This window comes from Phocoena sinus, chromosome 4, assembly GCF_008692025.1.
Source record: "Phocoena sinus isolate mPhoSin1 chromosome 4, mPhoSin1.pri, whole genome shotgun sequence".
NCBI classification, from domain to species: Eukaryota; Metazoa; Chordata; class Mammalia; order Artiodactyla; family Phocoenidae; genus Phocoena; species Phocoena sinus.
In genome coordinates, this window is record NC_045766.1 from 50,369,205 (window position 1) to 50,381,608 (window position 12,404).

At 39.8% G+C, this 12,404-nt stretch overlaps 1 protein-coding gene across 1 annotated transcript in view; it reads right to left on the reverse strand.

The window, feature by feature from the left end:
• Positions 1 to 405: 405 nt before the first annotated feature.
• The window catches only part of NCEH1 (neutral cholesterol ester hydrolase 1), a 64,602-nt gene continuing 52,603 nt past the window's right edge, over positions 406 to 12,404 (reverse strand). The window contains 5 exon segments of the mRNA XM_032631294.1: positions 406 to 2,886; positions 2,889 to 2,949; positions 2,951 to 3,229; positions 3,231 to 3,350; positions 4,972 to 5,143. Of these exon segments, the coding sequence (XP_032487185.1) occupies positions 2,732 to 2,886; positions 2,889 to 2,949; positions 2,951 to 3,229; positions 3,231 to 3,350; positions 4,972 to 5,143 (787 nt within the window). The 3' untranslated portion in view covers positions 406 to 2,731.

Here is a 12,404-nt window from a genome sequence, read left to right on the forward strand (position 1 = left end):
AGTTGATTGTAATGACAGAGTCAATGTGAAAACTTGCCTTCAGTGGTATCAATACTTCTTTGCCTGAACTAGTTCAAATCCAGATTCATTTGCACTGTGATCAACCCTTCCTAATATGTGTATGGAAAGTCCCCAAATTGTCTCATGGCCTGCCTAACTGCCTAACTTTTATGAATATTCTAGCCAGTCCAAGGCAGGTTTCCAGTACAAGCAGCACATACTGTATCCAGACATGAAATGGATGTCATCAGAGAGGCCACTGAGTCACCTCTCAGTAATTGAAAGGCAGCTGGAGGACTCCAGGGCGCAGAAGATTTGGGCTGAATTGTGGCTAGGGATCTAGGATACCAAGAGAAAGAGAGGGGGGAACCAGAAAATGAGATGAGGGGAAGTGAAAGAGGCACATTTCCAGATGGAGACATTTTATTTACAAACATGAATCAAAACAGATTTATACTTTCCTACCTCCACAGTGGATTTTCATCTTACAAAATAGACTGGCTACCAAAATCCTTCATAAAATCTGCCTTGCCCTTTGCAGTGAGAAATAAGCAAAAAGTCAAAGGTTAAAAGGTCATGCATAAATATTATATCCACCAAGATATGCAACAGTCTTAACTTCCTCACAAATCAATGATAAAACAGTAACTAATTTACACTTCACTATATTTTGTAGCACTTCAAGATTTTTTCTTCATATATTTATGGTCACATTTCACAAACAACGATATTATAAAAAGACTATCTATTTTTTCTTAAAATAGGAAAACAAAACAAAGCCATAACACTTAAAAAAAATCAATCTGCAGAGCATAAACATTTTTTATAAGAACAAAAATTAAAACAAAATAAACTGATTCCAAGCCAAAATATCTTCAATATAAACTCTGTATGCTTCCCAAAGGAATTCTTAGCACTCAGATTTTTGGTTGGTTTAGCCTCTCTTGTATCTAGTGGTTTTTGTGTATCATGATTCCCAATTATCATACCAAGGAAAATTTCAAGGAAGACCTTCAAGAAAGGTCTGAGGTGGGATATAGTGCAAGTCACTTTCACATATATATTCATTTGTTATTTCATCCGCATAAGTAGGAAATACCCATCTTTCAAATGAGTGAAAAGGCTCTACTTTCTTTCCACTGATAAATTTATTGTATCATGACTTGGCTGTGTAGCTGCTCTCTGCAGTCCCTGAAAGTAGCACAGATTGCAGCAGTACGAAGAGTGGCAGGAAGGAGGGCGAAGGTACACAAGTCAAATCAGAATTAGAGTTTCCTTCTATGCCAAAGATGTCCCACAGGCAGTGAAGGCTTCACATGAAATTAAGCCTGGTCTATTGTAACTTTAGACCTACTTGGAAGGCGATAATGAAGGGTGTCACCCAGAAGAGTATGAAGTAGTTCCTCCGACCACAGAGAGCAGAAATGACCAATGTGTGTCTTGTCTAAGCTATTGAACTATAAACTTAGATGACTTTACTAGGTGTAGTCATAGTTTCTAATTATTGTGATTTGTATATGCATATAAACATCAAAATATTTAGGCCTTATATATAGTAATATTAATAGGTATTTTACCTCTTTCCATAAAATTACATGTGGATATAATTCTAAAGTTGTTTTTTTTAAACCCTAAGGTCATTTTTTAAAAAATCATTATTTTTAATATTCATTACTGACTTTATTCTGAAAAATCTTTTCTAGCTATATATATTAACATTAAATAACTTTAAAAAATAAATAATACAGTACATTATATATACCAAAATAGCCCCATTTTAAAGCCATGTAAGTGAAAAAGTTGAGTTTTCAAGAATAAACTAGACCCTCTAAAGGTATTTTTCATAATTTAATATTAAATGTATCTTCTTTTCTGACTATGCAAATATATACACACTACTCTTGATAATTTATGTGAGAAGTATTCATTATGAAACAATAGGTTGGTTCATTTGTCTGTTTTTACTTGTTCTGTAAAGGAAAATTTATTCTAAATCTAAATTAATCTGCTCCCAAAAGATCTCCACCAGGGAGACAGCAATAACCAAAAAACTTAATGATGTACAGGTATCCAGTGCATGCAACCTCATATTTTCTAATAATAGTGGTAGAAAGTAACTTTCAAGTATTATCATAATCCAACTGGACTTAGAGACAGCTATCACATAAAATTAACACTCTAAAGGAGAAAGTCCATTTGAGAAACTTGTCCTTGCTAGAACAGCTCTGCAAAATTCCCACAGGAAACAAAGCCATCCATCCATAAAGAACAGAGGGCACTTGGTAGCCAGCACTGACCTTGAAGTGAACACATTTAACACTGTTCTTAATTCAAAGTAAACTCTAGCAAGTTGAAGAGCCCACATTTTCTTTTACTCATTAAAGGTCATCCGCAGCTGGTAGAATTTCTTCACAAAGAACTTCTTGACGGAGGCAAGACCCAAAGCTATTTCCAGCTCCTAGCCCTGCTTTCTGCAGCTGTGGGTGTTTAGTAGAAATTTGGTTAAAACAAGAACAGAGACTGGCTCACTTAGAGAACCAGGTTCAGATGTTTTTTGCACTTATGTTACTCAAAAGCATTTTTTAAAATTAAATTAACAGAAAGTCTGCAGGGAATTAGAGATTCCATAACTCAAGTAACAAGGGGAATTAGTCACCTAAAGAGTGAATGTCTTTCCAGAGCAGGTGCAGGAGATCAAGAGGGGCTCAAGCCTCTTAGAAATTTCACTCCTTTACAGGTTTTGATCCAGCCACTTGATGTAACTATTCCTAGTCCGAATTCCCACTGAGAAGTTGGTAGGCCAGCTGGTGAAAATCATGCATCCGTGGAAGCCATCCTCAAAGTGATCAAGGGTCACCTCCACACCTGCACTCTCCAAACGCTTGCATACATGATTCCATCGTCTCTTAGGACATCGTGCTCACAGGTTAGAATATAGGTCTTTGGGAGGTTGCCGCAGGACTTTCTGGTCTGCGATGAGTGGGGCTGAGCGGGCATCCAGCAGCTGAGGGATCTCCTGGACGATCCTGGTGTTGCCGGTGGTCTGCATGACAGGCTTGTAGTTCTTTGTGATGGATGCGGGCAAGAGGGATGTCCAGTTTAGATGGGCCCTGAGGGCAGCAGCCTCTTCCACATCAAGTGAAGTGTGATTGTTAACTACCATTGCCTGGACAAAGTCATAGTTGCCGTGGAAGTAGTCCACCCAGTACTTCACCATGACATAACGGGGGCAGGATGGGGGTGTTCACATTTTGCTGATAAGAGGGTGTGTTAAAATCTAAAGCTTGAAGAACTGGATAAATTAAAGCTTGCACTTTGAGCTTGTTTTTTAGGTTGGCATCTTGATTAAACTGGAGAAGAAAAAGCGAACACATTATTTCATTTTGAATGGCTTCTTTTACAGAAACCATACCTTTTAAAGTAGCCCAGTGCTTTACCTTGACTCAATCAAAGGGGTATAAGTGTTACATTTCTACCAGGCATGGTATTAAGGAATGTAGTTTAAAAAATAAATACTTCCCCATCGCCACCACTACCAGCACCCTTCAAGCTGCTGGATATTTACTGAGAAAGGTGTGATGTTTGCAACTCATAGTTCTGAGTGAACACTTCAAAGGTACATGATCTCTTAGGTCCTTAAACCCCCATCTAAAAGGCAGCCTAACTAGGTCACTGTGTTTCACAAGCAGCTAAACAATCTTCAAGGTAACGTTAGCCATACAATTTTGTTTCACACCGCACTTTAGAACCCATCCGAGGGAAGATGCAACTGCTCTGTAAAAGCAGGAGGAAATGAATCAGTTAATAGTATTATTAATGTGTGCCAAGAACTGTATATACCTCATATCACTAAATCCTGGCAACAGCCCTGCAATCAAATGGCATGAGCCTCATTTTCCTGAGGCTCAGAGAGGTGAGAGGACTTGCCAAAGCCCCACAGCTCTCACAGTGGGGCCTGGATTCCATCCTGGTTGTGGCCAGTTTTAAAGCCCATGAGGCTCTCCCCACTGTACCAGGACTTTCTTCTTACCGCTTTGGACGTGTGGATAGCAAACCCACCAATGCCAAGCGGAGAACAAAGTTCTTTATTTATAGCAAAAGAGAAGAAATCAGGACATGACACAAATGAAAAGGCAGATGCTATCTGAGAATGCCAAAAGAAATTTGGAGGTAAGAAGACAGAGATGCTATTCTTAAATTATTTAACCCAGAAAAGGAAGAAAATGTACTTATCTTTGAGTCTACACAGCTGCCCAAAATTGGAGATGTTACTAGAGCTAGACAGTTTTCAAAGAATTTAACCAGCTAAAGCTCAGACTAACTTGTAACATTTAAAGTGGATGTAGGGAGGGTGGGAGGGAGGGAGACACAAGAGGGAAGACATATGGGAACATATGTATATGTATAACTGATTCACTTTGTTATAAAGCAGAAACTAACACACCATTGTAAAGCAATTATACCCCAATAAAGATGTTAAAAAAAATAAAAATAAAAAAATAAAGTGGATGAACCATTTAACTCTTTCTTTTATATTAAAAAAAAACCTTTGGGAAACACTTTTAAAATTTTTAATTTGGCTCAAAGTTTAAGGAGACAACCTTAGCAATTGGAATTTAAGCAAAATTATCTTGTTTTGTAAGTCCAACATGGAAAAGGAGCAGAAGATACTTAATTTCCATGCATAGCCCTGAGGAGTAAGGGAGCCCTCTAAAATGTTAGCCCTCCTCTCACATTACTCACCTTAATTGTAATCAGGGCCCTTCCAAGGACTCAGAGATTACAATTCTTTCAATGACCCCTCTTCCTACTTCAAAAGATCTCTGAGAGCTTGCCAAGTGCAGTCATCTGAATTACTTGGCCCCCAAGTGACCAGCCCACCCAGCTAGGCCTTTGCCATGCCTAGTGGACGATCTGTTGAACATTATCACATGCTCTCCTTCCACCAGCACCTCAGGGCTCTCTGTTTACCTGTTGGCCCAGGGCAGCCGCCAAATTCCCACCAGCACTGTCACCAGAAACTCCGATTCTGCCTGGGTCAACTGAATACTTGTGTAAGACTTCTGGCTGCAGGAAGTACTTTGTGGCACGTATAACATCATGAATTTGCTCAGGAAAATAAACCTTTGGAACTAGCCTGTATCTGTGAAGACAAAAGTTGTATTCATTTAAGGACTTCACCAAGTCTTTAGAGGCCATTTAAAGTTTAAGGGGAAACTGGTTCTTTTGAAGCCAGAAACAAACAGGTAAGGAATTATAATAAATATAAAAATAAACCATTTTCTTGCAATTCAAATACTTTTAAAAAGTCATGATTTTGTCATAGTAATTTTTACTGTGGGCCACCAAACAAAACAAACAAAAACAAAAACCTACAACCACCACCAAGGCAAAAAGAAAACTTTGAAGTAAAAGGCAGATGTTGATTATTAAAATAGACCCACAAAAGGTTCTGGAATTTTATTTCTGGAAGTCAGTGTTCCGTTCACAACACCTCTGGGTTAGAAGGTGACTCGGCAGCACTAACCACTTCATTGGTCTCAAGTTTAATGAGTGCATATGGTATTCTTCATGATTTACTTGATAAATATAGTAAAACTGTACTCCATTGAAGAGGTCATGCCAGCCCGACATTAAACGCAAGCAATGTATCTGCTCCCTGGAAGGCTGGAACTAAAACGTCAGCTGTCAACCAGCAAAAGGGAAACCAAGTTTCCAGATGGCCCATGGCAGGCCTGCTGGGACACTTCTGGGGCTTCTCCTACTGCCCCACTTTGCAAGATTAGAGTCCCTCTGGGATCCTGCTCTGTACACTTAGTAGGATTCAGATTCCCTTAAGAGCCCCAAGAGCCCTGGTTTTGTCAAATGCCCCACCTATATATAATATCACCTTACAAATCCATTGGTAGTCTCGGCTTGAGGTGCCCTCTCATCCTCCACACTCCTTACTTCTCACTCATCCTTTAAGCTTTACTTGAGGGTTTGCCTTCTCCAGGAAGCTCTCCTTGACTACAACTCCACTTGCTTCTGGGGCTCAGCTGGCTACCATTCCTTGATACTTCTATGTGCTGGGGTATATTGTTCATATTGCCTCATAGTAACATGATTTCTTTCCGTATTTCCTCTTAAGAGTGTGTTCTCCGATATCAGGGACTATGTGTTTCCAGTGTATATCTATCAATGTGCTGAGCACATAATCATGCATCTAGTAAAACTTTTCTGAGTATTAACATACCTTCATTTTGCAAGTGAAGAAACTGAGGCATAGAAAAACTACTTGATTTGTAAAATAAGCCAAACACAAATCAAAACAAGGTAGGATAGGAACTAATTAATTAAAACCTAATAATAGTCAGCTAATACTCAAGTCTTTTGATTTCCAATTTGTAATGAGCATATTTATTCTCAGAAACTAGTTTTTTCTATACTACTCTATATAAGGTCATTCATTTCCCCCAACTAAATTCCAGATAGTTAATTAAATATCTTCACATTCTGGGAATTCCCTGGCGGTCCGGTGGTTAGGACGCCGTGCTTCCACTGCAGGCGGCACGGGTTTGATCTCTGGTTAGGGAACTAAGATCCCAAAAGCTGCACAGCGCAGCCAAAAAAAAATCTTGACATTCTGTGTAGATACAATCAAATCGACAAACATTTGTGAAATACTTTGATAAGTAGTGAATGTAGATCTGCTCTTTCAGGAATGACTACATTTTTAAAACACAAAATGCAATAAGAAATTCCCTTAGTGGTTGCCCTATAACAGATAAAATAAGTTTTCTAATTTCTTTTTTTTCCATCTGTGATGATCAAGTAATCATCTGAAATATTTTTTCTCCAGCTGACTTTCACAATGTCTTAGTGAAGCTGCTGCTACTTTATTTCATTCATTAATAATGGGTAAAAGGAGTAGGAGTACACCATTTTGTCCAATAGGTGGAGTCATCTCATATGATTCTATTTACCCTCAGTTCTGGGATGAGGTCTCAATTTGTTACTTTCAATATTACCAAGCTGAATTCTTAATTCTTTCAATGAAATAAGAACAAATGCACTTCATGACTCAAGGTGTGAAAATAAAGGCTATTTTGTCTCAGGAAGATTCCAGATAGCATGATAGACTATCTTGCTAGTGGCCCAAGAGGTCAGAACATATTTTGCTAGAACACATACGTGAATCAAATTTTCAGATGTTGTTTCACAAAAGGTCTTAATGACTTTGAATCAAGAGGAACTCCGCAACGGGAGAGGCCACAACAGTGAGAGGCCCATGTACTGCAAAAAAAAAAAAAAAAAGAGGAACTGGTAATCTAAAATATATGCTACTACTTCAAATCTTATGAGTTGATTAATAACTGGCTCAGATAACAGAGTAAACATCCTAGTCCTTCTGGTGCCCTTGAAGATCTATCTCCTAAGCCCTCCTCCCCTTATCTTTGTTCATTCTGGAAACATTCTCTAGTTTTATACATTAAGAAGGGATACTATTTTCATGGACTGAAGGATGTCGTGAAACTAGATTTTTTTTTTTTTTTTTTTACGGTACGTGGGCCTCTCACTGTTGTGGCTTCTCCCGTTGCGGAGCACAGGCTCCGGACGCGCAGGCTCAGAGGCCATGGCTTACGGGCCCAGCCCCTCCACGGCATGTGGGATCTTCCCAGACCTGGGCACGAACCCGTGTCCCCTGCATCGGCAGGCGGACTCTCAACCACTGCACCACCAGGGAAGCCCTAGATATTTTTAAGATGAGCCTTCAAAGTAGCTTGAAATTGACCTGAGAAGTATCACGAAAGTTCTGTAATATCATTATAGACACAGAAAACTGAGAGTCAGGATGTGATTTATGAGTGGTGTAGTCAAAGAAAGCATGCATAAATACATTTATCTGATGCTTTTGTTCAAGGCTGTGTCCCTGCGAAGTACCGAAAGAGGATTCTGCCTTTTTTTTAATTGTAGATCTTGAGTGAAAGCACCTGATGAATTTGTGGCACATACAGTCTCAATTTGCCCAGCTCAGTGCAGGATACATGACTCTGCAGTGTCAGCTTCTACCTACCTATTACTGCAGGTGCCTCCCACTAGAAGAACAAAATTTGGTGTAAAGTCAGGAATGATGTTTACTCAATTTAATAAATATGTACACTCTATAAAAATTATCTTTTTCCTGCTAGGTGAGGTACCTCACCAGGTACTCAAACCTCAGAGCAAACCTGTGGGTTTAAGGATGAAAACATGAGGCTCAAGGGGGATGCATAACTAGTCTACAACAGCTAGTAAGTGGCAAAGCTGTGATCTGAATTCACAACTGACTTCAAAATCCACATGCTGCCCCCTTTTAAAATATTCTGATTCTTCCAAACCCACAGCCTTTAAATGTATGTGTGTGTGTTTTCATTACCTCACCAAAGCAGTAAGTTCTCAAAACTGTAGATTTCTGACATCCCATAACTTCTCTCATGATTTCAATGTTTTTGCAATATTCTTAAAACAAACCACCTGGCAGAGTACCTGGCACATGGTACATCTTTAATAAGATATTTTTATTTGTCCCAAACAAAATTTTAGAGATTTATTTTATACTTTTTACATATAAAATATGTCATATTTTATTACATACTCTTATGGTGGGAAGAGTAATAAGCTATGTGCCTTTAAAAAACATTTAAAAAAAGAAATTGTTCCTAACCCACCTACTCTTCGGGCACATCTCCAAGGACTGCCTGCCTGTATGCTCTGCATAGCTGAGAGTTTCTCAACTCTATATGCACCTTAGGATAATCTTGGGAACTTTATAAAAAAAACACTGAGGTTTGAGCTCCTCTACAAAACATTCCAATTTATTTGATCTGAGGTGGGGCCCAGCATAACTATATTTGAAGAAAAATTCCCCCAAGTAATTCTAATGTGCAGCCAGGGTTTAGAAATATTACTGAATCCAACCATACTGTCACTCTCCTCTGAACACAACTCCCTGTTCCTGTTCCCAATGCATTGGTCCTTCTCTCCATCCCCTATGCCCTTCCCCCAGTAATTTCTCATCAAATGTTGCCATTCTTTAAGTCTCATCTCAAATGCCACTTCCTCCATGAAATCTTCTAAGAGCCCAGCCAAAAGTAACTCTCCTTTCTTTAAGCCCTCAAAGTCTCTCTTACAATAGGTCATAACAGGCATGTCAACTTCCTCTAGGAGTAGATGGAAAGTCACACAGCTATGTACTAGATTTCGATGTATACCCACCTGAAATAAGCAGCACCATTTCTACAACCTATTACTTTATTATCTACTTTGTTAGTGACCAGGGAGATGGAGCAATGCTCAGAAAGACTGACAAATTCTTCCTTAAGTCAAAGGCAGATACACAAGCCCAGAGTTGAAGGAAAATGTGAGTTGCTTCCAAGACTATGGATGTGGAAGCGCTGAATAATACTAGTGTTCTAAGAGTGCTGTAAAGTGCATTCTCCCTCAAAATAACCTAGCCTGGAAACACTGAGACAGTCTTCTGCAGCGGGCAAGGACACTGAGTTCTCTTCACGTAGTGCCAGTTAGGTGAAAGGTACATGTGATATTCCGGAATGAAATTATACTCCTATTTGATTCAGGAGTGAGATAAAATCACATTCTATTTTGGCCTTCTTTTGTTTTTCTTTTCCTTTTTCACTGTCTCCCAAGAAGAGCTCAGTAGATTCATCTTGAGAACATAAAAAGGTTAACATTCTCCTCAGTCTTAAAGAACCCATATCAGTAGGGGTTATCTGAAACAAATCAACAATTACAGTCATATTGTGTTAGTTGAGAGGGACAACTCCAGGGGAAGAATCTATTTATTCCTCTAATAGGTAGAAGCTTCCTTTCCATTAAAAGAATATATAATAAAATTACATAAAAGTAGAAAGACTGTGAATGGATAATTGTTTCTCTTTCCATTTGTGCAATGAGGTTTGTGCATAAAGATTGAGGAAGGGTCTTCCTTTCTGTTTCTACTCTCAAAATTGGCTCTCGAAATAGCTTTGACTACCAGTCATTCAGCAAGGCAGAGCCCAGCTTACCAAAGGCTTGGCTGAATGGATAATAAGTACATTCAAAAGGGACAGATGTCAGGATGTGTCACCAAAATCCTAGGACTGATTGAACCTAGAATTGTGATCCGTGTAAATGATATGATGCTCTGACGCTGTTTACGAGTTAAGACTTCCTGAGACGTCTCTACGGACACGGCAGGGAGCTCCCCAGGCCTCCCCTCCCCAATTCAGATATAAACCTCGCCTTTAACCTCATGGGGGAATAGAGAGCCAAACATTCCCTCAGGTGGCTACAGAATCCCAAGCAGGCTTGGGTCCATGTCCGTCGGACCTCCTTTCTCTGTGTGATTTCAGAAGCTAAACAGAGCTCTGGGCTCAGGTGTGGGTGGAACTAGGCTTCCCAACCTCACTGCAGAGTGCAGCACAGGCTTTCTGTACAGCTCCAAGCCCCCCCGCCCCAAATTCTAAAAGACCTAAACCACAGGAGAGAAACCAGTAGATTTTTTTTTTAATGTTAGTAGAAAACAGAGCCAAGAAGACATTAGCTTAATATGTCTAAAAGGAGATTCATTAGTTAATGATAGTGAAGGAACTAAAACAACCTACTTCTTAAAAGAAGCCTCAATATTATCTTTCTGTAGCATTAATAAATTATTTGTAACACTGGCCTTTGGGTTTGCTAATAAGGTAGCCTGGACTGAGTAAAAGGAAAGTTTAGGACAAATTTTCCCTTTCTTGGAGGGGAACCCTGAGGAATTCAGTCTGCCCATCTCCCAGGGCTGCCCAGGTTGAGGTGAGGCATGAGGATTTCTGTGTGCTGGTCTGGGAAGAAGAGAAGGAAAAGGAGCAGAGGGAGAGTCACAGCTAGGTCACCGTGGCTCGTGTCTTCCAGAGTATCTTGTTTGAACAACTATTTATCGAGATGTGTGTTGTATTGTGCCTCTAGAAGCTCTGTGATTTTGTCAGCTTGTACTCCTCTAATTTTATGGATGAGCAGGACAGAGTCATAAAAGTCCCATTGCTTATAACTCTGTTAGCAGCAGACTAAGATACGTGGTCCAGCTTCTATTCTATCTATGTGAGCAACGTTCTTCTTTACAGCTCTGTCAAGTTTTAAGTTCTCTGTGCATAGTGCCACCTGATATTTGGTGGATGGGAATAGGTCTCCACTGACACAAAATAGAGAGTTTTAGTGTCATACAGACTTAGTTAAAAGCAAAACACAACTTGAAACCATTTTTGACAGCCAAAAAAAGCAATGTAAATGCCTTGTAGAATTTAATAATATCTGACACGCCTACTTTGTTATTATCTCACATTTTATCTTTTTGTAATTGAAGTATAATTGCCATACGATATTATATTAGTTTCAGGGGCACGACATAGTGCCATGATCTATGGCACTATGTTACATTATGACATGACTGCCACAATAAGTCGTTACCATTTGTCACCATACATAGTTAATACAATATTACTGACTATACTCCCCATGCTGTACATTAGCATTTTATCTTTAAAAAAAAAAGAAATTAGGGGGCTTCCCTGCTGGCGCAGTGGTTAAGAATTCGCCTGCCAATGCAGGGGACATGGGTTCAAGCCCTGCTTCAGGAAGATCCCACATGCCGCGGAGCAACTAAGCCTGTGCGCCAGAGCTACTGAGCCTGTGCTCTAGAGCCCGTGAGCCACAACTACTGAGCCCATGTGACACAACTACTGAAGCCTGCGCACCTAGAGCCTGTGCTCCAAAACAAGAGAAGCCACCGCAGTAAGAAGCCCGAGCACCGCAACGAAGAACAGCCCCCGCTCGCCTCAACTAGAGAAAGCCCATGCGCAGCAATGAAGACCCAACACAGCCAAAATTAAATAAATAAAATAAATAAATTAAAAAAAAAAGAAATTAGGGACTTCCCTGGTGGTCCAGTGGTAAAGAATCAGCCTTCCAATGCAGGGTACATGGGTTCGATCCCTGGTCGGGGAACTAAGATCCCACATGCTGCGGGGCAACTAAGCCTGCACGCCGCAACTACTTTGCCCACACGCCTCAACTAGAGAGGCCACAGGCAGCAAACTACAGAGCCCACACGTTCTGGAGCCCACATGCCACAACTAGAGAAGAGAAAACCTGCGCGCCACAACGAAGAGCCCTCACGCCGCAACAAAAGATCCTGCATGCCTCAACGAAGACCTGGCATGCTGCAACTAAGACCCGGCACAGCCAAAAAAATAAAAATTAATTAATTAATTTTAAAAAAAAGAAGAAAGAAATTAAATCTTCCTTTTTCCTGATGTCTTATGGTTCTAGTATTGTGTTTTATTATATAAACTACAGGTAAAAAGGTACCATATTATAAACTGCAATGAAGTTTATGAAAATAAACATGA